Source organism: Triturus cristatus, chromosome 9 (genome assembly GCF_964204655.1).
Source record: "Triturus cristatus chromosome 9, aTriCri1.1, whole genome shotgun sequence".
In the NCBI taxonomy this organism is placed as follows: Eukaryota; Metazoa; Chordata; class Amphibia; order Caudata; family Salamandridae; genus Triturus; species Triturus cristatus.
Window position 1 is genome coordinate 380,494,767 of NC_140592.1, and position 27,516 is coordinate 380,522,282.

Sequence of the window (27,516 nt, forward strand, 5' to 3'; positions counted from 1 at the left end):
TGTGAATCTATGAAAGACACCCCTAATACTGGATAAGAAACGCGTTACTTACCTGTAACAGCAGTTATCCAGTATTGGTGTCTTTCATAGATTCACATGCAACCCTCCCGCCTCCCCTGGAAGGACTCACGCCTCTCTCTAACTATATTACGCCTACCTAGCTTGGTGCGTACGAAAATCTGAGGGACTGAGGCTCCTGCCAGGAAGGTTCTAGAGGGAGGTGATAGCTGATTGGCTGGCTCTAGAAGTTTGGTCCTTTTTACATAAGGACTATGATAGGCGACTAAGGGGAGGCCCTTAGGCCTATTTTTCTCTATGTATGTCTATAGGACATTACTTTTTTATGTACCGGAGGCTCCCGTCTCGACGACGGGGAATGATTCAGGCATGTGAATCTATGAAAGACACCAATACTGGATAACTGCTGTTACAGGTAAGTAACGCGTTTCTTATAGTGTATATCATTTTTGTTTTCTGAGTAAATAATTATTGTAATTTTATGTCAAATGTTTTTAAATGGTTGTACTGTTTTATGTTCGTCGTACTTTTATGGTTTTTGCTATGAACCGAATAAAGTAATTTTGACTGACTGACTGACTGCTGACCCACAAGACTTCATTGTTAGCAATTTTTGCTGACCTGCAACTCTTTACTTTTTTATATCAATTTTTACCCGGAGAATAGTCTAGTTTGAACTGCTTAACTAAAAGGCCATACTTCCATTTCCAGAACAACATGGTTTTCGTTCGAGGACTTTTATTTAACAAATGGCTCAGCAGGTTGGATCCCTTTTTTGGGTACTCCTCATGCTTTTTTGCACGCACCACTCACCAGATGCATCTTATGGAAAAGAGACGGTTTTGGGGCACGAAGTTCTGCCAGTCTGAGCAAGCATGCAGAAGATGACAATTGGTGATTTACAGGTGGATGTATGGCTGCTTTATGCATATTCATCCACAGTCTGAAGAGCTCTAAAAGTTGCTAAAGTGGCAGCATTCTCGTTTGAAAACCTTTGCAAACTAGTTGTTAAAGAGATGGCAAGGACAAGTATTACCAGTACTTCCATGAATGCCATTTTTCTTTTGTCATAGGCTCGCCAGTGATGGATCCTGCCATCAAGGAAAGATTAAAACAGGAGTGTAAAATATCTTGTTTTCTTATCCGAGTCAACTGTTGCAACTAATGTGAGCTTGCTCAGGTTCTAACATAGACTGTTATCTGGTAAGTGCATTCTTGAACCTAGGCTGGTATTTGTAAAGTGCGTTCTTACAGCACATTTAACACTTCACCGGTATGCCTATCAACGATCGGTAAGCCCCCAAAAGTATTTACAGCAGGATATACCACGCAAACACTAGCTGAACATGTTAGACAGCGTTACAACAAACAAATGATGGACGGAATGCTGACAATGCAGACATTCTCCCCCAGTCAAGAGATCTGGGTTAAATCCATCGTTCTTTTGCCCACTACACCACCCCAGTTTAGACATGGCCATATGCAAATCAGTCTTGACCCTGTGCCTCATGGGAACAGTCCAGCCCGAACTGCCAAGCCATGTCTTCCCTGGACCGGAATCAAGCATCCTAGGACCGGTTTCTGGCTATCAGCCGTCATCAGCCAGGGTAGCTTGACTCCAGTGGGGTAGTGAGCACGGGTCCCACGTCTGGGAATACCCATCCCACTTAGGGCGAAAAGCGTTACAACAAACAAATGATGGATGGAATGCTGACAATGCAGACATTCTCCCCCAGTCAAGAGATCTGGGTTAAATCCATCGTTCTTTTGCCCACTACACCACCCCAGTTTAGACATGGCCATATGCAAATCAGTCTTGACCCTGTGCCTCATGGGAACAGTCCAGCCCGAACTGCCAAGCCATGTCTTCCCTGGACCGGAATCAAGCATCCTAGGCCCGGTTTCTGGCTATCAGCCGTCATCAGCCAGGGTAGCTTGACTCCAGTGGGGTAGTGAGCACGGGTCCCACGTCTGGGAATACCCATCCCACTTAGGGCGAAAAGCGTTACAGCAAACAAATGATGGACGGAATGCTGACAATGCAGACATTCTCCCCCAGTCAAGAGATCTGGGTTAAATCCATCGTTCTTTTGCCCACTAGGATGCTTGTTTCCAGTCCAGGGAGGACCTGGCTTGGCAGTTCGGTCTGGACTGTTCCCATGAGGCACAGGGTCAAGACTGATTTGCGTATGGCTGGGTCCAAACTGGAACGGCATGGTGAGCAAAAAAACGATGGATTTAGGCCCAGATCTCTGTACTGGGGTGAATGTATGACATTGTTCTACATTCTGTCCATCAATTGTTGTTTTTGAACATGTTAGACAGAGCACACTTCATACACCAAACATAAATTGTATTCCGTGTAGCCAACATTAATGTGGCTTTTAGTAGTTTCAGTAGCATTTCTCTTTGTTACATTCCACACACAAAATATGCAACAAAACACTTTAGTAAAAGTCTAAATATTTTTCATTTCAAAGGGATCCCAGAGTGTGTTACACCTGCAATAGAATACTTTGAATTGCCAGGAGCTATTAGGAGTCTTGGAACAGGAGACCTAATTTGAATATTCTGGTGTCTATGGGTCATATATTAGCTGATACACGCTCACTTACCTTTGAAGGTAATTCTCTTCACTACTTAGTGGTGTTGTAGAAATAGTTGATGCTCATCTTGCCCCTGCCTCTTAACTCTCACCAGAACATCCTGCTTCAGTTATCAAGTAAGATAGGATTCATAAGTACAAGGAATTACTTAATGCAGTTTGAAACAATGCTGAGATTAACATACTACCAGTATGAGTAGCCTAATGAGTAATCTTGCACATGATGTTTGAGATGGTAGGAACCAAAAGGCTCAAGTGCCCTAATGTGAGGGACCAAAGAAAGCTGCTTGTTCAGTTTGAAAATATTAGTATACAACTTAATCAGGCAGATGGAGAGGTTCATAAAGGCAGGAGAGAATGTAAGAAGCCATCTGCAACCATAGCTTTTGTTTTTCCAGAGTCTTGTTTAAGCCTCTTCTGGCTTATTGAAGTAGAAATAGCTGTTTGGAACAAATTGCAATAAGATTTGAGTCCTTTCAGAGTTAGTGTCAAAATTAAAGCCAGCACATTCTTAAATGTAGACATCAAAAGGAACAGGGGAGTGACAAAAGCCCAGAGGAACGCCAGAGGTCGAAGAACAGAGAGAGGTGCATGGAGGAAGAGTAAACTCCTCAAATAATTGTGACGCACCCCACATCCATATCCTGGATTCCTATTGTGGAGTTTTTGATAACAAGATGGAATGGTCACTGGTATTGAAAGCTACTGCAAGATCTAATATTTCGCGGTCTCAGACTCTACTGACATCAATGACCCTTGAAGACTTCCAGGACTGCCACCAAGAGCCGTGTCTCAGTAGCAGCGCAATCCAGCCTGCCTGGGATCCAAAGCATCAGACGTCTCAAGACAGGCTGACACCTGTGTGGTGACCAGCCTTTTGAAATAATTGGCATGACTGATAATTAATTGGACATTTAGGATTAAGCAAGGATAATTTTTAAAAATGGGTCGACCACTGCTACCTCAGAGTTGAAATGGACTGAGCTTTACACAGGTGATTGGATATAGAAAAGTGCAGAGGCTTACCATTTCCTAAAGGCACTGTGTAAGAAAATGTGCAGGGCTATAATGAAGTTGAGAAACCGTTTTAAGTCTGTAGATGTAATTTCGTGCTGCCAGACAGTGCGGATTGGTCCTGAGCCCTATTCCTCCTCAGCTCCATTGAGCGCTGGTAGTGGCGGCCGGCACGACGTTGGCCCTCTGCATGTGTGGGTGGTGGAGTGTTTATGAGGCCCTGGAAACACAGTTGATCGGCAGTGGCAGCCTCTGAGGCTGGCTGCCCCATTGCAGTGCTGCACAGGGACTTGAATAAACTTGAAAAGTGGGGCACGGCGGCCAGGTCGGGCCGCGCCAGCGAGAAGGGTGGAGGCGCACCGAGTGCAACGGCACGTGGTGGTCATTAGAGGTGACCTGCTGGGACTGTCTCCCCTATACGCAAGGCTTTAGCAGAAGATCAGTGGGGTAACGTGGCAGCGGGGGATCGGCGGCTCAGTCGGGCCGTGAGAGGAGTGACTGGGGGCTCTGTTGTCCCGCTGAGAGATCACCAGCGTTGGTGGCTACCTGGACCCTGTAAGACCTGGAGGTGAGGCATTTCGTGGGAGGCGAGTGGACCAAGACGTGCATGGGGCCCGGTATTCCCCCCGCACCCCCCCCCTCATCTAGCACGTGCCCTACTCTCGGCGGTTACATCGGACTGCGTGCGGGCCGTGAGGAGGCCCTGGTGACATCGGGGGCCCCGGGGGTGATTATCTGGCCCAGGTGCAGCAGCTGCTAATCCCGACAACTACCCGGGACTCGGGGTGCCCTGGGTGGATTTGCCTGAACAACGATCCTGGTGTGTGTGTCTGGCTCGGCTTTTCCTGGGTCTGATCGGGATCCTAGAGGCGGACGTGACGAGGGACAAGAGTGGTAGCGGGTCGACCAAGCATGGTCCCATTGACAAATTCACTGGTCAAGGCGCAGAAGCGGGCGCGTCTGGGGGCCAGTCGGAGCCTATTCCAGACAACGCGTCCCTTATGGCGGCCATCACCCAATCTAAGGACCTGCTAGATGCTAAAATCGGAGCTGTGGGGTCAGATGTCACGCTACTACGGCAGGACTTGCGCAATGCAGTGTCCCGGATCACTGAATCAGAGACCCGCGTCTCAGGAGTGGAAGATGAGGTCGCAATTCTAAAGCAGAAGATGGCGAATATGGAGACGGTGCAGAAGGGTCTGGCACTCCGCGTTGAGGATGCAGAAGGGCGCGCCCGATGCAATAACCTCAGATTTGTGGGCTATCCGGAGGGCTGCGTAGAGGGCAACATGGAACGCTTCCTCACGCGGTGGCTAGAAAGCTGGCTTCCCCCAGAGGCTATGTCACGGTGTTTTGTCGTGGAGCGGGCCCACAGAGCTCTTGTGCAGAAACAACTGCCGGGGGCTTGCCCGCGACCAGTCATAGCAAAACTCTTGAACTATCATGACCGAGACGTCATACTGAAACAGGCCCAGGCTAACGAACCACTGCTGTATGACAATGTGCGCATACTAATTTTCCCTGACTACACGCGGCTCGTACAACAGCGCCAATCGTTTATGGCCGTGAAGGCTCGCTTACGAGAACTCAAGCTACAGTACGCCCTCCTGTTTCCCCGCTCTCTTGCGGGTGGTATACAGATCCCGCACCCATTTCTTTGACACCCCGGAGGAGGTCTTCCGATAGACAGATGAAACAGTAAGGGTGCGAGCGCACTCGCCGCCTGGGAGGGAATCGGACCCTTCTTCCAGTGAGGTGGCCCGAAGGGGTTCCCCGAGACCGCAGCGGAAGGACAATAGACGGTCTCGATCCCGGAGGCGCTTCTTGCGCGGGGCCGCCTCTCGGGGGGGGGGGGGGGACCCCACTCCTGGACGCCAGGTGTCGAAACCCTGATGTCCGAGGTGGACATAGTGCTGCAGGGCTCCATCTGGCTCAACATGTACTCTGGCATATACTGGTCGGGGGAATCCGAATAGGGGCTGGAACTCTGCCAGTCTGGGACTGATCAGGGCCATGCCCAAGGACTATGGACTGTAAGTTGGGGATCCATTGGTTGGGGCGGTTCCTGCTCCCCTGTTGGGGATCGGGGGCTAGCCCCGCCGCAACAGATGCTTCAATGTTTTTGAGGTATGGGGTGGGGGGTTTGTTGGGGGGGAGTTGGTTGAGGTTCCGAGTCACACTTACGCATGGGGTCCGCCATTTTGTACGCGCGCGCCATCACGGTCTGCCCACGATACTGCATGACACTTCCCTTACCTATGACTAGCGGTCTAACTAGAGAACAGGTGACCCCCGGTGTCCTTCACATTATCAGCTGGAATGTGCGCGGGGCCCTAGACAAAATTAAACGTGGGGCCATATTTCATCAGGCGAAGAGGGCCAGGGCCGACATCCTCATGCTGCAGGAGACTCATCTTATGGGGACGAAGGCGCTCTGCTTGCAGAGATATGGATTTCAGCAAGTTTTCCATGCAGGGTTTATGAGGGGCTCCAGGGGGGTGGCGATCCTAGTTCATCGTAGGGTCCCCTATGTGCACGAGCAGCAGTGGGCCGACACACAGGGACGGTACCTGTTCCTCCGGGGTAAGATTGGGGAAGACCCCCTGGTGCTAGGTTGTGTATTGCCCCCCCCCCCCCCTGCAGTGGACTCTTGTGGAGCGGCTACATGCCATATGGGCGGATATGCCAGATGTGCTCTCAGTGGTGGTGGGGTGGGGGGGGGGGGGGGGGTGGGGTTGGACTGGAACAATGTTATGGAACTAGCCAGGGACAGGAGTGGGGCTGGAGGTGGCTCAGAGTGGTCATCCCACGAAATTATACTCGCTAGTGACTGGTCTAGACTGGGTGGATGTGTGGAGGCGTGTCCATGGGGATAGACGAGAGTTCAGGTACCTTTCGGCAGTTCATAAATCCTTCTCCAGGCTCGATTACCTCTTTTTTCCCGTGTGATGATTAGTAGGGGAGCGGTGGCTGAGATCCTGTCCCAAGGCCTCTCAAATCCCTCCCCAGTGTCTCTTGAGCTTTATCTGGGTAGGGGGCAACAACCCTTCAGATGGCGCCTCTCGGTGTGGCACCTACAAAATGAAGAATATGATACACATATGAGAGAGGCTGTCGACCAATACCTAACCTTAAATGAGGGGTCAGTACCTGGAGCTGCGACGCTCTGGGAGGCCCTGAAGCCTACCCTGCGTGGCGTAGATATATCCTGGTGTGGGCAGGCTCGTAGGAAGCGTAAAGAGGAATTGATTCGGGCGGAGGCCGAAATAGAGGCGCTTGACCGCCGGGCGCGGGAGGGGGGGAGATGACCGACATGTAAGACAACTTCTTCTGGCCCAACAGTCCTGGGCTGCCTTTATGATGGAGGAGGCCCGCCAAGTTTGGTTGGCGAAACGTAGTTGGGTCTATCAATGGGGGGACAAGTCTGGCAAGATGCTCCATCGGCTGTGTCAGGGCACCTTTCATTCTCAAGCCCTTCCAGGTCTTCGGGATGTGGCGGGAATGCGGCTATAGCAGAGAGCTTCGCTGCATATTACGCTGATCTATATGCCCCCCGGGAGTGTTTGCCAGCCTGCACTGTAGATAAATTCCTAGCTGACCTACCGCCAAAGCAGTGTCGGACGAGGTGTGCGGCCAATTGGAGATGCCCCTGACTGAAGAGGAGCTGAGCACGGCCCTGGGTGAACTCAATTCTGGGAAGACTCTTGGACCCAACGGGTTTCCGAGTGAGTTCTTAAAGCGCTATAATATGCAGCTGGCCCCTCACTATCGGGTGGTGGTTGAGGAGTCCCGGGAACAGGGCTTGCTTCCCCCAGACTGGCGATAAGCAGAGGTGGTGGTGTTTCTCAAGCCCGGCCGGCCCCCGGAACAACAAGTCTCGTATCGCCCCATCTCTCTCCTGAATGTGGAGGCCAAAATCCTGGCCAATCGCCTTTTGCCTCGTATCTCGACCCTCATACATCCCGACCAGGCGGGCTTCATGCCCCAGAGGGCGACTAGGCACAATATACGACGGGCAAATATTGCAGTGGCAGTGGCTCGACAGACGGGGGAACTAGCGGCACTCCTCTTAGCTGACATGGACAGGGCATTTGATTCCCTTAGTTGAGTATATCTCTTTGCACTGCTGCGCAGACTTAACTTTGGCCCGCGCTTCCTCTCCTATCTCATGCTCCTCTATACAGATCTTACGGCTGCGGTACGGGTGGCTGGTGCGATTTCTTCAACATTCTTGATCCAGAGGGGCACTCGGCAGGGATGCCCTCTATCTCCATACTTATTCACCCTGGCCATGGAGCCGTTGGCGGCATGGGTGCATATCGACGCGCAGATTAGGGGATTCGGGTCTGTCTGACAGGATTGTGCTTTACGCGGACGATGTTATGTTTTTCTCACAGACCTGGACAGGACAGGGCTGCGCCTCTTGCGGATTATGCAGATCTTTGGCGAGACTTCGGGACTCTATATGAACCCCCGCAAGTCTACACTGTGGGTTCTGGGAGACCGATCGAGAGTGGGTGATTGGTCAAATACGATCCAGCTAGCAGTTGGGGGTCTGAAATATTTGGGGGTATTCCTTACAGACGTGCCAGCTATTGCCTGGGAGCGGAACCTGGCCCCTGGTGTGGGAGCGAGTTTGTACAGACCAAGTCTTGGCCGCATAAGCCCTTGACATTGTACGGCAGATCAGCAATTTTTAAGATGGTAGCGCTTCCTCGGCTGCTCTACCAGCTGCAGAATCACCTGTACCCGATCCCAGCTAGATGGTTTCGACTGGTGAACTCTGTGCTTGGACAGTTTCTGAGGGAGGGGGGCAGCGTCTGTGTGGCTCTGCGAACATGCTTTTTATCCACCTACTGTGGAGGACTTGCGTCCTCCGATATCCTCTCATACTACCAGGCTTCACACCTACTTGTTCTCAATGACTGGTGGTATGGGGATAGGGGAGACCCAGCTTATGCATTAGAGCGGCGACTCATGGGGTTCAACACGCTCCATACCATCTTGTACTCGGCGCAGCTGCGGAGCGGAATGCCGTCGGCCACACGGGTGGTATTTGCAACATGGAAACGGGCGTTGCGCCACATGGGATGGTGGAATACCCTGACTAGGGAGACGACCCCCCCCCCCCTCTGGAATAACGGGCGCCTGCCTGAGCTAGCGGCCTTACAGGGGTTCCGAGGATGGGACGATATATGTATCTCGACTCTGGGGGATGTGGTTAAAGGCACAACACTCCAATCTTTCCGGGACCTACAGAGGGAATTCTGCATGCCTCAATCACAATTCTATAGATACCTCCAGTTTCGTCATGCACTGTCTCCTAGCTTGGAGGGGTTGGAATCTCTCCCCGAGTTCAGTCCTTTGGAGGCAAAGGTCTTTATGGGGATTTAGAGACCAAAAAGATTTCCGGAATCTACCAATCCCTGGTCACACACTGCTCTACCCCACTCCAGAAGCTGCGCGGGGACTGGGAGAAAGATGTGGGCACATTGGAGGAGGAAGACTGGAGGGAGGCCCTGGCAGCTCCACGAAGGCCGGCTATAGCGATGCGCCTTCGCCTCATCCAATTCAAATACCTATACAGGGTCTATTTTACCCGGGCTCGACTCTATAGGGCAGGATTGGTTGCCTCCCCGGAGTGTCTTAGGTGCGGTCGGGAGGAAGGTACATTCATACACACAGTCTGGCAGTGACTCTCCCTGGACCGATTTTGGAGAGGGGTGTTCTCCTGTCTCTCAGAGGTTTTGGGATGTGAGCTCCCGCAGACGCCGCGGCTGGCTCTGCTTCATGTTATGGAAGGAATAGGGGGTAACATTTATAAAAGGCACCTCATGCAACTAGGCTTCACGCTGGCAAAGCGTGATATCGCCAGGGCGTGGAAGGCGCCGCGGGCCCCATCGGTGGCCGCTTGGAAGAATGGGTTAGACTTTTGCATGGGGTTGGAACAACCTGTATTTATAGCTAGAGGATGTCCGCGTAAACATTATAAAATATAGAAAAAGTGGGCGGATTACCGGGGTTTGTGGCTGGAACCACCAGTGACAGTAGCAGCGCATTAATGGGGATGAACTCTGATGTACATGGAGATGTGGTGATGCAAGGTGGGGGGGGAGGGTCGGGGGGTGCGTGTTATCATGCTACGTCTCAATTGTTGTGCATAATGGCAGTGGCTAGGGCTATGCGGATTTGGTGTGACTTGAGGGGGGAGGGGGGGGGGTGGGGGGGTGGGGTTTGGTCGTATGGGTTTGTGTATTTTCATTATTTATTTGGTTGCCACCTATAAAAGTCAGTTGCTCCTATGTCACTGTATGGTTTGATGTGACAATTGTCTTTGATATACAGAGCCCTGTGATGTTTATGCAATTGACCAATTAAATATGTTTTAAAAAAAAAAAAACTACTGCCTGTTTTTGTGTTTGGTACTTTTCCGCTTGCTTTCGGTCTTCTCTCAACTCACTCATGGCAATTGAGGCTGAAGCTCTGGAATCTTTGCAGCAGCAAGCATTATTCCGAAGCAAACTGGCTGCCGACAGGCAAGATCGAAGGCATTGCCTGTGAGGGAGCATATGAAGTATGAAGTATTGCTTCCTGTGCTTGTGGCTTTTTAGATCTTGGCGAGCTTTGTGTATCATGAGGCTGCAAAAGGTCGGAGTTGATCCTGAAATGGTGAGACTTGAACACAGAAGCGGCCCTATGGTATGAGCCCTTCAGCAGAGTGGACCAACCGGCCAGCTGTTTCTGCAGTCTCTGCTTTGGTTTGAGCTCAGGCTGCTATGCTGTTAGGTACCCCCTTTCATAGCAGCAGAGTGTCAATGCTGCTACAAGATGAGAATTATAAAGAGAAGCTTATATTGTGGGGAAAGATAAAACGAACAACGTCCTCCATGTTTGCAAGTAATAAAGAAACACAGCATCTGCCTTTTGCTGCCCCCCAGAGGGAGTTTCAGTAGCACAAAGGCAAAGCACAGTATGAAGGGGTCATGCTAAGGGGGTAAGTGACTTCTTATTTGATCAGCATCTTCATCCTTTTAATTTTTAATTGCATGGCTCTGATTCAAGTATACATAATGAATGACAGTTAGGGACCATAGTTAGCAGTGTTAAATCTGTGGAATTGAGCTGGGGCAGCATATAGGCCCTTGACACCTCCTGCTAGGTGCTTATGCTAAGAGGGAGTAATAGCAGGAGGTGGGTTACAAGAAGTGGAGTTGAGTTTGGCATATTAGGGATGTGAATAGAGCAAGTGGTTTAGTAAGCAATAACGTTAGATGAAAGGCTAGACAATGAAGGCATCAGGTGAAAATAGGGAAAAATAAAATGGGCTCCAATAAAGCATCTTCTGAATGCCGAAGGGAATATTGTAACCAAAATATATTCTGATGGTTGAGTATTCTCCAAGTAAATCGTAAAGTTATTCTAGTATCTATGAAACCTGAGGACTTCATGTGTTCTTGGCATCTTAAAGGCCTGCTCAATAGTAAAAAGGAAAGGATCGTGTTTTTATTTGTTTACATGGGTCACTCTCGGGCATAATTCTGTTTGAACAAAAACACATATTTTGACAGTGCAGCATCCTCTATTAAAAACACGATGGGCATTTCTGGTGCTGACATCTGGGCAACAAGTTTCAACAAGAGGCACTGAAATTATAGTAAGTAACTCTTCTCATATAGTGGTGTTGTAAAATAGCGCTGACCTTTATGGATGCTGGGTGGTGTCAGCTTTGAGGGCCAATAATGAGAGGTTTACTGTTGCAAGTTACCTGGGTCCAATGTAGATAATTTGTTTTGAAGTTTTTATGACATTAGAATTGCAAACTTACCAGCTCGAAGGTTTTTGACAGCAGACCGGATAGATTTGGATAGGGCTCCTCATTCTAATCCTCATGCACTGAAGATCCTGGTTGCTATTTTGAAAATAATAAAACAATCTTGGGTGAAAAGATTTCTGGCGAACAGTAAACCAAAAGTTACCCACGGTTTGTTTTATTTTAGGGCATTTTCATACTTTTTCTATAATGGATTGCTCTCTGCTTTAAAGTTGTTTCGAATGAAGCTTTATCAGTCTGTTAAGAGCTCAGACATTCCTCAGGTCATGCTATGTCAATACGTTTGGTAAGGTATTCTTAGCAGCTGATTATAAACCGATAAGAGATGGTTATTTGATGAATCTGAAGGAGACTTTGTACAATGCTTAGAGGGCCGAGCACAGGAATACGTCCAACTCAATAGAAATTAAACTCACATTAGTGTTGTGTGGCATGCTTATAAGACCGTTTCAAGAGAACTCTCCTCTGGATACCAGCAAGGTAAAATGAACCATTCAAAATTAAAACAAAATATTTTGGTGTAAAAAGATGGTATCTAAACCATTTAAAAGATATTTAAAGTCGGACATGTATTTTAAATGAGCCAGGTTATCAATCCGATACATTTGAAGAATGGTTAACAGTCAAAAGTAAGAAGCTTTCTAATCAAAAGAGTATGTTATGCAAACTCAAAAAAATGTAGGTACGTTTTGGGTTGGCAGACAGAGCCTCACTAACCAGAATCGCGTTGCACAACTGCACGTAGAAGGAATATGTGGCACCAAGGTGCTGGTGAATCAAAAGTAGATGTTCTTTTGTATGTGGTTTGGCTTTACAATCATCCTAGCGATAATTAATATAAATGTTTTGAGGTTAACGTTCCAACAGTGGCACCGTAGTACCACTTGATCAGCCAGTTTCAACGTAGGAGATCTTATACAGCGTTAGAGAGGCTAAGCTCTTAAAGATAATCTATTACTCTTCATTTAAAAGATGGTGAAATACCACACATTGCTTTCATTTTATTATCTTATTTCTCTCTTGAACTTTGATGGTAGAATACCTGCAATTGGAATACAGGAGTTTTGGGGCAGCATTAGCCATCAAGTATAACAAGGATTTCTACAGAGCCGCAATCTAAAACAAAATGGCATACTGCTATTTGCATAGATAGATCTGCAGTTAAGTTCCTCCCTCTCCTGGCCCCTTTTGGTTGAGTCAGAAAAGACCTTCGATAAAATGAATTGGATTTTTTTATGGCATATATTAGAAACGTTCTCTTTCCCTCAAACCTATTATCAGTGCGGGCCAAGCCTTTTACATTGATCCCAGATGGAGAATGACTAAAATTGGGAAACTAAGTGATTACTTTTATGTGCAGAACATGTAGTGGCTGTCTAATGTCATGTATTCTCTTTGCTTTATACATCAAACCTTTAGCAATTAAACTTGGGTCTAATCTCTAGATTCCACACTTTGATTTAAGAGATATCCAAGCAGAATTGCAGCGGACAACTAGTGCTGCAGCCTATCGCCATATCATGCATAGCCTTAAGTAGCTCAGACTGTTCAAGTTACATAGTAAATGAGAATATAGCTGAAATTATGACTTGTATCACTCATAAAGAACGAAGCCGTAGTATGTTGGTTAAATCCCAAGTGAGAAATCTAGTGGTAATGGTAACTTAGGATGTAGGGCAGTTAGTAAGGGCAAATTGCTACTTTAAATAGGGAGTTATAAAGAGCCTACTATACTTGAGTAAAAAGCTACCTCTTTCAGTTATTGTCCGGGTGAATTTTGTTAAAATTGGTATTTTACAGGCATTATTATTTTTGTCGCAGCTCATATAAGTCTACATACCAAAGTCTGTCTTTTATAAGAGATAACCCAAAATAGATTCCTTCGTTTAGACAAATGAAAACACTCCAATTTCTGGAACAGAACCAACTAGAGCAGCAGTTCATAATCATTTGACTTCGTGCACCACCCACTAAATCACTACAGGAAGCTCAGGATCACATGTCTAATCATTTTCTGCAATTTGAATCTCAAAATATATGTACATATAAAATACGGAAACCAGTATACATCAAACAAATACACAAATTATGAAATATTTAATTCATAAAAGGTGTGAATATCAGAATTTAAATATAATGGAAGCGTAATCTTATCACTTCGTTTTTTTGCTCCTAGTACATGCTCTCTTTTTGGCAACTCATACCAGTGCTGCTTCAGTTGTATTTGTTCTGCTCGCACAAATCAAAATAAGAATTCCAACCTAATTTTTAGCTTCCATTTTCAAATTCCTTCACATATACAAACAGTTATAAAACTTTCAGTTTTCAGTTGTGGTTTTTTATGTTTACGTACAAGAAGCTTATAACAAGCAAGTTTTGCTAAACCAAACTTTTAGTTATGTTAGTGGCCCTTCGGGTTACACTTACTTGAGGTTCTCTTGGTCCCTGAGAGATGTCTGGATTTTGGCACAAGTTTCTGGGCAGCTTTGGTTTGTCCCTCTCCTCCAGCCGGAGTGCTTAATAAGCTCAAAATGCCAATATTAAAAAAAAAAAATAAGACGAAGGTTAATTTGGGACTCTAAACCTATTTGGTTTGATATACAGTGGTACCTAGACTTCCTATGTTTACACATACTGAGAAGCGTGTGGTCGAATGTATAGTTTCCATCATAACAGATCCCCATTATGTTACCATTCCGTAATGAAAAATAAGGTATTAAAGGATATACTGGAAACGTTTGGAATTGTGTGGTCTTTATAAGATTTAAAAATCAAAACCGGTCAATGGTTGACTTTTCTATTACATTGTCAAATCAAATGAGTTGTGGGCAAGTAGGAAATTCAGGAACTGTCAATGAGACGGCCACTTTTTTTTTCAGTCATTTTGGGTAAGAGTGATCTACCTAGTTTTATGGAAATGGCAGGAGTCTAAGGTGTTTCCTGAGTCTGGGAGGAGGAGATAAGTTTAAGGTGTGCTAGGGAGAGTATTGAAATAGCACATATCCTTAGGGCAAAAGCAGTAGCTCTAAGTAATTCTACATTTTCAGAAGTCAAAAATAGGAAGGCTTTTGTACAAATAATTATTCATTCACATGTTGAAACCCTCTAAATTAATTACATTTTCAAATAGGTCAATCATTGTCCATGATATTGATCAGTTACAGCTGGTTATCTTCATATGTTCATGCAGTGTCCAAAAGTAGATAGTTTGTTTTAAATGCAAACAATTTGTTAGAGGCAAATCTAAAGAGAACCTGGATTTTGATGATTGTGCGCTGATGTTTGATTTGAATCAAGGACTCCTCAGCCATTTCATGTATTCTGGTAATGTTATTAACCGCAGTGCTCAAACCTATTATTACCAGACATGGTAAATCTCTGACCCCTCCTTATTTTAAATAATCTACGAAATACATTGCATTGCAAAAGCTAAAAGTCATAATCTTGGGCAAATCCCTTTTTAGCATGAAACTAGTGAAATAGTTAATATTTAGCAATAAGTGGGTTATTTTTATTTTTTTAAATTTTTTTTATTAACATTTTCAAGTTTCAACAAAATCTGCAAAACCATATGATGTGATTTCCTCATTACATATACAATGTCCCCAATTTTCAGTCATTTTTTCCATATGATAAGTGGGTTATTAATCAAGTCACATTGGGTGCTCGGTGTGTTTGGGGGTTATCATTAAAAAACATCACTATAATTAAAGTACACTGGGAAACAATTATGAACACAATAGCACGGGTCGCCGGGGCTCCGGTTCCATCAGACCCCAAACAATGTCTCCTGAACATATATGGGAAGCCACAGATCTCAACTGCAGGGCCCAAGCTTGGGCAACACTGGGCATGACTGTAGCAAAACGTAATGTCGCTAGGCTCTAGGGGCACAGAATGTGCCGACATACGGACAAGGGTGCAATGACATGGGCTAGGCCATGGTGGCTGAAAAAGCAGTGTATGTACACCGAGGATGTCCCAAGAAATGGGAGTGGGTGTGGGGAGGATGGAACAAATTTAGAGGGAATATTTGTACAATGCCGTAAGCCCGATTCTCGACAGACGATTGTGATTAATGCACTGTACCAATTAATGGAAACGTTAGCCATGATAGTCTCTTCAGAATTGTATGCAAATCCTAGAAAAATCGTTTGTGGTGTAAACAACTTGACTTGTTGTACATATGTATGGGTGATGTTACTTTCAAGTCGTACACGCAATAAAAAGAAATACAAAAAAATCATCACTATAACATCTTGTGGGTGCAAAGTGAGACATTTGCCATTCTGCCCCTCTCCCACCTCTCCCCTCCTCCCCCCCACTAACAAGTCTAAAGATTAAGAAACAGTATTGAGGCTGTAGAATATCCTCTATCCTAAGCTCTAGGGGGGCTCCTCCTAATTTCCAAGAGGATTCCATTGAAAAAAATGCCTTCGCTTCTTAGCCTCTGTTTGAGGAAAGCAGTAAAGAGTAACCTTTTGTTGCTTACTACTTCATATAAGGCTGTATCAGAACACTCTAGGAAGATTTCTCTTGTAGAGTGATAGATAGTTTAATGTGAAGAGTGCTCTTCATGTCTCAAGTAGTTTAGAAAGCACCTTGTGCCTATTGTGCATGCTGTTAACTTGTTTTCTAATGCAGTTTGCCAGATTGGTACTTATAAGCAATAAGAGTTTACATTGGTACATTGAGTGAAAATCTTACTGCCTGGGATTTAGAAACTCACTCCAGAAAGGTGTTAGTAGATGCAGTATAGCTCAAGCCCTCGTAAACTGAGTCTAGACCACAATGCGTGTTCAGTAGTGCAAAGATATGAATACAGAAAGAACATTGTGACTTTGATCACAGTTATCCTTAACTAGTTTGCGTCATTCAATTTATGAGCACTGTTGAAGTCTTTTTCAATCTAGAGCAGGTGATAAGATTTCACTGTCCCCTACCTTTTTTTTTAAATAAACTTTTTATTGGTCAAATATAAAACAGCAGTACAGCAATGCATAAGGTCGTGATATGCATTAGGTATATAGACATTGTGAGCTGGTCAACATTACATAATAACATCACAATCCTCTATTCTGAGATGAACTGTCAATAACTAACACATTATCAATTCTCATTCTATCTCATCGCAATTCAACTGTTGGAGACAGACATATATCCCCCCTGTATTTATTCCACATACTCCACTTGCGGTCCCACTTTTTTAGGCATCCCCTATGCTTGAAGACCTCTTTTTCGGCTATCATGGCTCTATCCATATGTAAATGTAAAAAAAATGTAAATGTAAATCCAGTATTTGTAAAGCGCGAACAGCTACCCGAAGGCATCCCGGCGCTGGGGGTCGTTGGGAAGATTAAGCAAGCTATTGCCCAGAGTCACATCGTGCTGGGCTGACATGTTGCCGGTGCCGGGAATCAAACTGTGAGCCCCAGATTCCAGCGTCAGTCGCCCTGGCCGCGGCGCCACACCTGCAGTGTTGCATTTTGCATTGGCCCTGCCCAGTGAGGCCCATGTTTTCTGGGGCTGTGTAAGGTCAGTGGCGTCCCAAACATTTAATAATCAACGTTTCGGGGAGGCCGCCAAAGTCTTGCCCCCGCTCTTTCCATTTGTTTAGTGATAGCTTCCCAATATGATCGCGCAGCAGGGCAGTCCCAGATGATGTGATAAAAGGTTCCCTCCCGGTGACATTGTCTATGACATGAAGGGTCTGCCCGTCTACCCATTTTGACTAAGACACCCGCATCAAGATAAGCTCGATGTGGGATCTTCAATTGGACCAGACTTAGTCTCATGGGGATGGCCACCTCTCTAGGGGAGGCCAAGGCATCTTGCCAGTCAACATCCTCGAATACACCCAGGTCTGACTCCCAGTGTTGCTGCAGACGCACCAGGCGGTTATTGATCAGCTTTTTATACGTGAGGGATATAGCTTTTTTTATTCATGGGATCCAATAGTAGCCTATTTTCTAATGGAGAGGTCTCAGGAAGTGGATCACCCCTTGGCAGCGCTGCTTTAAGTGCACGGCTGATTTGTAAATATCGGAATGTTTTGGTCTTTGTAAGTTGGTATTTCTTCTGGAGGTCTGTGAAGGTGGCCAGTCTCCCAGAGCTCCACATGTCCCTATCAAATCCCACTTATCAAACGCTGGGACTGTCCCCTTCTTTTGAACACGCGAGTCTCTTGTGGGATGGGGAGTGGGGAATGAGTTGAAATAGAACGGTAGGGAAATTCGTGTTTAAATATAAATCACTGTATCTATAAGGAGAGTGGAAGCTTAGGATGTTTTGTCTGTCTATTTGTCTCCCGATCTCCCCGTATCCTGTTGTTGAGGGTTGCTTTTTTCCTGTGCTTTTGATTTTTGCCTTGTATTTCTTTTTCCTTTTTTTCCCCAGTATATTTTTAGTTTTCTGAAATCTTCTATGTCTAATTTTTACAGGGTACAGCTGGAGTGATAAGCTCAGTCTCTGGCCTCGGAAAGGGCCCGCTTCAAATTCACGTTGGTGGTAAAGGCCTCCCACAGGCCCAACCTTCATCTGCTCAACCTCAGACCCAGCAGCAGGTAGGTCTGAGCCTCATAGAACATGTAAAGTTCTGCATGTCTGCTAAGAGATTTGTCTTCAGTATAGTCACTCGTTGGAGGATGAGAGCAGCTCAGAAGTGAACAATGACAATATTATTTGGCTGGCATTCAGCTAACAAGGCACAATAAGAGGCATTTGTCTTTCTCAGAATGAGTACTAGAAGGACTGTAGACTAAAATTTTGACTAAAAGCCGGAGTATATCTTGTAGGTGTAGAATTGCCCAGGGCTCTGTATTCTTCTGTTGAGTGCATGGTGACTTAGCAGTAAAGCCAGCTTAAGGACACACTGCACTGGTGCTTAGTGCCTGGGATGAGAAATGTACTCACTCACACCATCCCTCATCACATTGTACTCGAGATGAGAATAATAATGTCTAGTGGGGAAGTCATTCTTGGATGTGGTGTATGCAGCACTGTTGGCGTGTTAGACAGCACAATGCCAATGGTGCTTTAAATTGTCCAGCTATAGTGCCCTGAATTTCCTGGTTGAGGTGGACAGCAGGATGGATTGGATGAACAAATCCTATGGTGATTGTTGAGGCACAGGCTTCTTCTCCTATTTCATTACATTGAACCCTGCAGTCACTCCCTATAGGCCCTGTATGAAGCCTGACTGGTTGTGCAAAATTAGGTACAGCATAAAGGGTTACAATCTGTAAACTAGCAGTTTACCCAATTTATTATTATCCGTATTCAACAACGAACATTTGTTTGATGAACAGATCTCCCATACTTTCTCAGGCTTAAGCGGGGCTATTTATGACTGTATCTTCATGCATTGTTGGGGGGAGCTCGCCCGTATGAAGCGTCTTTTTAAATGTGTTTCATAAACGGGGAGCCAGAAATTCAGTACATGCTCTTTAATTGTCTGTTGTGAGGCCATCCGGTCCCTGTGTTTTATTGCTCAAGAGCAAATTTATTGCTGGGATGATTTCACCCAATTTAACGGGTGCATTTAGGATCCCCATAGGTCGGCCATGTTAACATTGCAATTTATTTGGATATTTGTGGTGTCTGCATACCTGTAGTTGTATATACATTGACATAGTTGTCTGCAAATGCAGTAAGACTATCTTGCACATTGAAAGACATTTTCTGTAAGGTGTACAAATGCGAGAGCAACTGGTGTGTTTTCTGTTCTCCTTGTGTGTGTACTAGTGATTTGCTCTGTCTGTGACCGTCTCTAATTTGTGAACTTGGCTCTACAGTCTCCCTAAATTTCTGTATTGTGTTGCTGATCACTGCAAGCTTCCGCGCACTGTGTGTATTTATGCTCTAGCTATTTGTTGTCTCCAGCTGGGTCATTTGTCTTTTAATGTTCTTAGTATGCCTACTTCCTTGGCTACAAACATACCTCCTAAATATGCTTTAAATGTTTCTTAGATGGTGGTAGCCTGGGGCAATAGTCCTAAATGTATTGTAAAAAAAAAAACTCCACAATAGTTCTGCGTAGTTCTGTTTTGAATGGTTCGTCTACGAGAGACTCGAATCGGAATTTCTATGCTCTGGTATGTGTAGCTGGTGTTGGATACCTTTATTATTTAGTATTATTGGGGAGAGATCTGAAATCGTTCTCAGCAGGATCTTGGTACTCTCCACCCAAGAGTATAGGCGAAATGATAATAGCCAGTAATCTACTCTAGAGCTGGAATCTTGTATTGTCGAGCAGTACCTTCTCAATCTACGTCTGTCTCCTGTTCTGATACTCTAACATTCCGTTTTGTTCAAATTGTATTATGTTTCTTCTCACGTGTTCGTTTGATCTATTGCTCTGCTGAAACTTTACAGGTCCCACTAGATTGACTGACTCCTCCTTGCCCCCCTTTGACCTTGTATGTGCCTTCCTCGGACTTTGTGATTGTTAAGTTACTTCATTTGTTACTTCTATGCCACTTTGTGCAGCACTCTGATACTCGGATGGGTCATGTTTGCGCTTTATAAAACCTTTCAAATAAATAACTAATAGTACATGAATTTCTTACTGTTCAAACGTTGTACTTGCCAGACACGTCAGCCTACGTTTTTTGAGCAAGTCTCAGTGAGGCACACATGAGGGGTGGTCTTGGTGTTTGTGCTGACCTATTTAGTTCTATGTTTATTATTTGATTACAGCCCCCTTCCCATGTAATGTTGATCTCATGCCGGGATCTTGCAGGTGTTTTGAACTTCATGGAAAAAATCTGGCTCTTTGTGTTAGGAGTACATGTTCACAAAAGTTTGCTCATTTGTATTTAGCCTACCTGTGACTATTGTATGTCTCTCTTGCTGGTCAGAAATATTTGAAAGGGTCTGGAAGCTGAGTCTTTACCTAATGAGAATGACCACCCCTCTTGAGTACAAGGCGTGAGAGGATTAATGCCTACTTGTATGCTTGTTGGTTAATGCATTCTGCACGCCTGTGCTAAGATGTCTCTTGCGACATAGCTGCGTCTATATTATGGCGGATTAAGTATGCAAATATCAGCCACATCTTATTGGGGTTGTTTAGGTCAAATGTTCCAGCAAAGCCATTTTATACAGTAATTTTGAACCCTTCCTGAGGGAATGTTCCCCGTGTCCATTAATGTATCTGAGCGGTTGTTCGCTGAGAAGACTGTGGTTCACTCTTTGTTTATCATGTTGTGTCTAAATGTGCCTCATTCTAAGCGATGTGTGCAATAAACAATAACTTAACTCCCCTCCTACCCATGTTGATCCCTAACACCAACACATACAGGTGTCACTAGTTGCGGTTCCAGTGAGAGCCCGAGTCCCCAGCCCCGGGAGGCGAGATCTGGGGTGATGAAGACTGATGCCCCCCCTGAGGCAAATGTGTGTGCCCAAGATGTCCATAGTTGTCTCAGGAGAAGTAAAGAAATGTCTTTCCTTTAAGTTTGACGTGCTGTTTCGCTGGGTACAGCATTGTAAAGTTATTTTTTTTTCTGAAAGAGTTTAGAGGAATTGTGGTGCTTGGTGTGGGTGATGGAAATATCCACTCTTTGTACCTTGACTTTGAACTGCCCCAGGTTAATACCTACCAGGGTGCTAGGATGACGGTCGCTCAAAAAAGATTTTCTGATGGATACTTTTAACTGTAGATTCCTCACCTATGGTGTACTCCCCAGACGTCGGACTTAATCTGGAAATTTCCAGGCACAACTCCTGCGCACCAGTAAGTTGCATTGTATGGCTCCGTCCGACGTCCCGCTCAGGAAGTGACGTTCAGAGCCGCATATAAGCGCCACCCAGGCGCATTGAAATCAGTTCATTCCTTTCCACTCCACCAGAAGCGGATCCGGAGCTACCCCTCGTTTTTACTCATGAAAACTTTGTTAAAATGTAATGTGCTTCTAAAAATATCACCTCCCAAAACCACAGGGTTTAAACCCTTTAGAGCATGTGATAAATAAATGCGTTTGACGATACCCACCAGGTATATCTTTAGTGCTTAGGGTCGGGACACAACTCCAGGACCTGCAATGGGTGTGTGCATATGAACCCTAAGGCCTACAGAACTGTGAAGTGAAGTTGAATATCACCAAACACCAGAAGACTCCACGCTACTGCAGTTAAAATTTTCGGGTAAGATATGGCCCCTTGCCACCATTCTTGAACTCCAGATACGTTAAAAGGATGTAAACGTGACTGTCTTGCTCCCAAAACTCTCATTTCCTTTGGAGACAATTCTGTAACTAATCCCAAGTTACCCCAACTTTCCGTGGTCGTCTGGGACCTCACAACAGATAGAACAGTTTCATAAAGACATGCTGCATATATTTGGCACTCTACTAACTCCTTCTTGAGACTTTGGGCCTCGAGCATCTCTGAATCGTAACAGCCCTCTGCTCCAAGGACTGAAAAACAGCATGGGCATTCTTCTGGGCAGAAGAAAAGTCATACATCTGGGGTACTAAAGCCGAACAAAGTTTTGGAGGACACTCCACTGGTTTCAAAGAAACAAAAGACTCGCTCACAAAAGCCAAATGCGGAACAAGACATTGTCTTTAAGGGACTGAACATTTTATGCCGAAACAAAGCCAAGAGATTGCCAAGGAACAGGCACAGGAGCAAACATTGCCACTTCCTCCACCAAAAAAGGTGGCACAAAAAACACAGGGATGCAAGCCTAATGACTCTCAGCCCCCCAAAGTCACCACAAACATACTTGCCCTCTCCACAAGAAAAGGAAGAGGGGGAGATCCAGAACACTGATTTGCACGGAACACAGGAATCCCATCACACCCCAAACTCTTGGGATGACTATGATGTGAAGCTACCGGAGCCAGACATGGAGCTACCAGTACCAACAAAAGCGTCCCCACCAGATGACAGATCCATACCACAGTGTCATACAAAGAGTGGCAGAGTGCCACAAGTTTCCAGTGCACGCCACTGAGAAGCAATCAGACTTCCTGTTAGAAACACTTTCACTCACAGAACACACTGTTCAATATCTGCCAATATTAGGATCCATACTCAACAAATCCAAAGAGATCTTTAAGGACCATGTCAAATCTAGGGTCCTGACACCTTGCATAGAAAAAAATATAGGCAGTCACCAACGGACCAGGAGAGCTGCAGCACATGGTACTGGAGAAGCGTCTCCTCAAGATAAAGAAAGTAAAAGATTTGATGCTGCAGGCAAACGGGTAGTTATAAGGAACAAAGGCCCCTTAGCCGCGTAATACACATTCAGTACTCTGGTGGAAAAATCATGTTCATGATACTAGATAAGGTGAATCATTTTAAAACATAGGTTTATTGATAAAGTTAAAATATTTTTGAAGGGGAAGAGACCCTGCGGCGGCACAAAACTGTAAATTGGAGGAAGTCTCTCAGGCATGATTGTGAGACGCAGTTTTCCCAATGTTAAAAATCACAAAAAACATCCGCTTAGACACGTCTGCACCCAAAATCAATAATGCATAATTCAAAACCGGGTCAGAGTGTATTTTAAATGCTTAGCGGTAGTAGCTAAAAAATTACAAAGAGAAAACATACAGGTCTTTCCCTATCTGAACGATTGCCTGATAAAGAGTCCAACAAAAGCCAACTATCTTAACAGGCACACAAAGCACAATCGACCTACTACATCAATTGGGCTTCACAGCAAATGCGACAAAGTCCCTGCTCCAACCTTTCAAAGTTCAGCCTTACCTGGGAGCGATAATTGATTCAGTCTCTGGGACAGCTTACCCCAATGCACAGGGAGTTCTCAAACTCCAGAACCAACTAGGTATGACCACCTACCAGTCAAAACAGTGATGCTCCTTGTAGGGATGGTGGCATAGCGATAATGCCACATGTAAGACTACACATGAGACCTCTCCAAGAGTGCTTAGCATTGCAATGGTCACAAGCAGAGAGCAAACTGGAGGATCTAGTGTTGGTTTCACCCAAGGTCCATCAGGCACTACAATGGTGGAACACATCAAACATACTGAAGGGAAGAGCCTTCAAGGACCCAATCCCACAAGTAAGATTCACAACGATGTATCACTTGTGATGGGGTGCTCATATAGAGGTCATTTTGGTTCAGTGACACTGGACCACACATCAACAGACATTACACATCAACATGTTGGAACTCCTAGCCATCTATATGACTCTCAAAGCGTTCCGACCAAACATAACAGAGAAAAATGGCCTTCTACAAACAGACCATAAGACTGCAATGTATTAAATTAAGAAACCGGGAAGGACCCATTCCACCCAGCTGGCACAAACCATATGGAAATGGGCAAACAGTCACAAAATACTCTTCCTGGTATAATATTTGCCAGGGCAGGAAAACTCCATTATGGACCTTCTCAGCAGGACTCATTAACAAGTTCACGAGTGGGAAATACACACTTCATTAATACAACAATACTTCCACCGATGGGGAACCCCCACAATAGACCTGTTCGCCACCGCTATAAACTTCAAATGCCAAACTTTGCATCCAGAAACCCACACCCACAATCCAAGAGGAACGCCCTATGGATGAACTGGTCAGGGATATTGGATTACGCTTTTCATCCTCTCCCCCCTCATTCCTTGCGTGGTCAGGAAACTCAGACTTCATTTACCTTGACACTCATATCTCCCACATGGGCTCACCAACCATGTTACACAACACTACTAGAACTATCCCTAGTACCTCACAAGAAGCTACTCAACTACCCAAACCTTCTCACTCACAGCAGAGGCAGATTGAGACATCCCAATGTTAAACAGCTCAATCTTTTAATCTTGCTCCTAAAGTCATAGTTTGGATACCTGAACCTACCTCCAGAATGTGTGACTATTCAAAAGGAGGCCAGAAGATCAACCCCAAGGGCTTGCTATGCAGCAAAATGGAAATGTTTTGTACACTATTGCGCTTCACTAAACATTAACCTGTTACACTTGCAGAAAGCGCTTTCAGCATATACCTCAATATGCCTACATTTAACAGTTTTGTACACTACTACGCTTCACCAAACATTAACTTGTTAAACTTGCAGAAAGCAGAGGCATCTGGTCTCCGGCGGAGGCTCGGCTCCACATCAGTTTACTGGAGCTGCGAGTCATCTGTTTGACATTGAAAGCTTTCCTACAGAAGTGTTTCAAGTCAGAATTTGCCTGCCATCCATAAAAGGGAGGCTGGTGCAGGTACTCGCAGATAATACTAATGCCATGTGGTACTGCAACAAACAGAGCAGGGTCATGAACACTTGTGAGAATGCCCTACGTCTCGAAGTTGCTGAATCATCAGGGGATTTCCATGGAGGCACACCACCTGGCCAAATTCTTTGAACGCCAGAGCTTGAGAACTCGGCCGCCGATGCCTAGCGAATCATGAATGGCAGCTGTACCTGGAGGTGATGCGGGGTCTATTAAACGAATGGGAAGATCCTTGGCTTGATCATTTAACCACTGCGGAGAATGCCCAGTATCAGCATTTCTTCACACTGGAGTTCCCAAGACTGCATTCTCTCAGAGACTCATTCTTCCTAGAGCGTGGCTCAGTACCTCCTGTAGGCCTTTTCCCCACTACTGTTCCTGAGTTCTGAAGGAGATCTGGAACAACTGGGCACAAGTCATTCTAGTGTCACCGGATTGGGCAAGTCGAGTGTGGTACCATGCACTTCTGGGCATGAGGATCTGTCCTCTGACCAGGCTGCCTCTTCGGGACTATCTTCTGTAGCAGCAGTGGGGCAGGGTCCAGACCTGTGCAGTCTTCACCAACCAAGCATGGCGATTGAGTGATGGCAGTTGACTTCATTTGACCTCCCTCTTGAAGTCGTTGACGTATTTGTCAGCCAGCCGTCCCTCCACGAAATCAGTACATGCCTCCAGTTGAGAACATTTTGTGATTTGTTGCGGTGCCCCACAGATTAACCTGCTTCAAGCCAAATTATCTCAAGTGTTGTGCTTTCTGTTGTCCGTACTTGCTTTGGGCACAGTTAAAGATGATTTGTCTACTCTTTCTGTTTTTTTTTGTGTGGTTGCCATAAGCCCTCTTAATTTAAATCCCTTTGAGTGCTGCATTTTTTGAAAGATTTTCATAATCTGTTTCCTCCCAAATCTTTCATAATGCCTCAGCGGGAGCTGTACCTAGTTCTCACATTCCTAATACTTACTCCCTTTGAACCGCTGCACAGCTGTCCATTGTGGATATCACTTTACAGACAGTTTTCCTCATCACCATAACATCAGTGAGGCTTGTTCGTGAGCTACAAACCCTCTCTGTCAACCCTTGTGCACACAATTCTTCCCAGACAAGCTGGTGTTGAGAACCTGAGCTTCCTCTCTTCCAATTTAGTACGTTGTCATTTCGGGCAAAACATTATCCTCTCCGCATTCTTCTCTCCATCTCACCCCTCTAAGGAGGAGGAGGAGATACTCCATCGATTGGATCCCAGAAGAGCTCTCAGCCTTCAGATTGAATCTACCAGGGAACATAGTGTGGACGATCAGCTCTTTGTTGCTGGAGCAGAAAAGGGCAAAGCAGTGTAGAAGAAGACTACTTCTAACTGGTTCTCTGCCTCTAAATCTTCTACACACTGGCTAACAAATGGCCTCCAGAAGGCTTGCAGGCTCATTACACCCAAGTCAAGGCTGCTACCACTGCGTTGGAATGCGGGGGCCTTGTCCTGGATATTTGCCAGGCTGCTACATGGGCATCACTTCACATATTATCCTGAATCACTTCTGCCTTGATAGCCAGGTCCGATGGGAAGGGAAGTTTTCCCACTCTGTCCTGCTGGACGTTTTACAGCACCACATGTCACTCCGGAGCTGAAGGACTTTGTAGCTGAACAACATGACGGGACCTACTGGCATGCAGGGGTAATGCTTGAACATTTTCTGATTCAGTCTGATGCCTGTATAGTATTCCAAAGGTGAAGAATCTGAGGTTAGATAGAATACCCACCTGAGTGAGCGTTACCAAAGGGGAGTAACTTGCTCATCAGGTCTTGGAATATGTAGACTAGGCTTTTTAGGTTGTTAACATAATTTTTCTTGAGGTTTTAGTCTTATGTTTTTTTCAGCCTACAAGACTATTAATTCACAGCCCCTTTTCTGTGCACTACACTGCTCTTTGATGTGACAGGATACATCATACTTAGTACCATTTGTTGTGTTCTGCTTGTTCTTTTTGCATTTATGCAATCTCGGGAAGGCAGAAATATCCATGAACAAAGTAGAGGTAGGGCACTTACAGGAATGGGGATAGAAGAGAAGATCTAGACAATAGATCCATGGTCTACATTGTAGATGTTCTCGAAGCGGTTGGCTGATTGTGAGTGTTTGTAGCATAGTATGTAGAGTTTGTTGGTCATGTCAAATAGTATGAGTTGACTAATGGAATTTTTAATCCACAACAACAATGGGTCCTTCTGAGGAAGCCACAGCCTGAGCTCCCATGACATAAATAATAAACATGCAAACGTTATATTTACAATTGAATTTAATTCATCCTTCACATAAAATCAACAACTGTATGTATCAAAAGTCAAGTCAGACTACATAACTTCGATCCAGCATTTGGACCTGAATTTATAAACAAGCCATTGACAGTACATTTTGAAAGGATCCATAAATGAGTAAGTACCCACATTATGACACTGTGAGGGACACGTAATACAAATTCTGACTTTGGTCCTCTTTTCTTTATTGTGCTACCATCTAGTCCTGATGAAGAAACCATGGAAATAATTTTTAAGGCGTCAAAACGTCGACCCCCATACATGTAGACTGGCATTCATTGTAGTTTGTTGGAATTGTAATCTTAAGTTTGAGTAGATAGTTCAAAAATATTGTTTTGCTAACTACAGTATTTGTTCACTTTAGTTTTAATAACATTGAGCGCATCAACATTCACATATATCACTACTCATGATCACTGCACCATTTGTTGGTGCATCTACTTAATGACTTTTGAGATTTATAGTCCTTGATTTTATGTCTGAAGAAATAAATTCAATTGCAAATATAATTTTTGACTGTTTATTGT

The 27,516-nt window shown here is 45.2% G+C and overlaps 1 protein-coding gene across 7 annotated transcripts in view; it reads left to right on the top strand.

Annotated features, from left to right (window-relative positions):
- Window positions 1-27,516, top strand: part of BICRA (BRD4 interacting chromatin remodeling complex associated protein) — a 464,194-nt gene that overhangs the window by 392,811 nt on the left and 43,867 nt on the right. For all 7 annotated transcript variants that reach the window (XM_085625223.1, XM_085625221.1, XM_085625222.1 and 4 more), the window contains one exon: window positions 17,909-18,031. In XM_085625223.1, coding sequence (XP_085481349.1) covers window positions 17,909-18,031 — 123 coding nt within the window. The remainder of the gene's footprint in view (window positions 1-17,908; window positions 18,032-27,516) is intronic.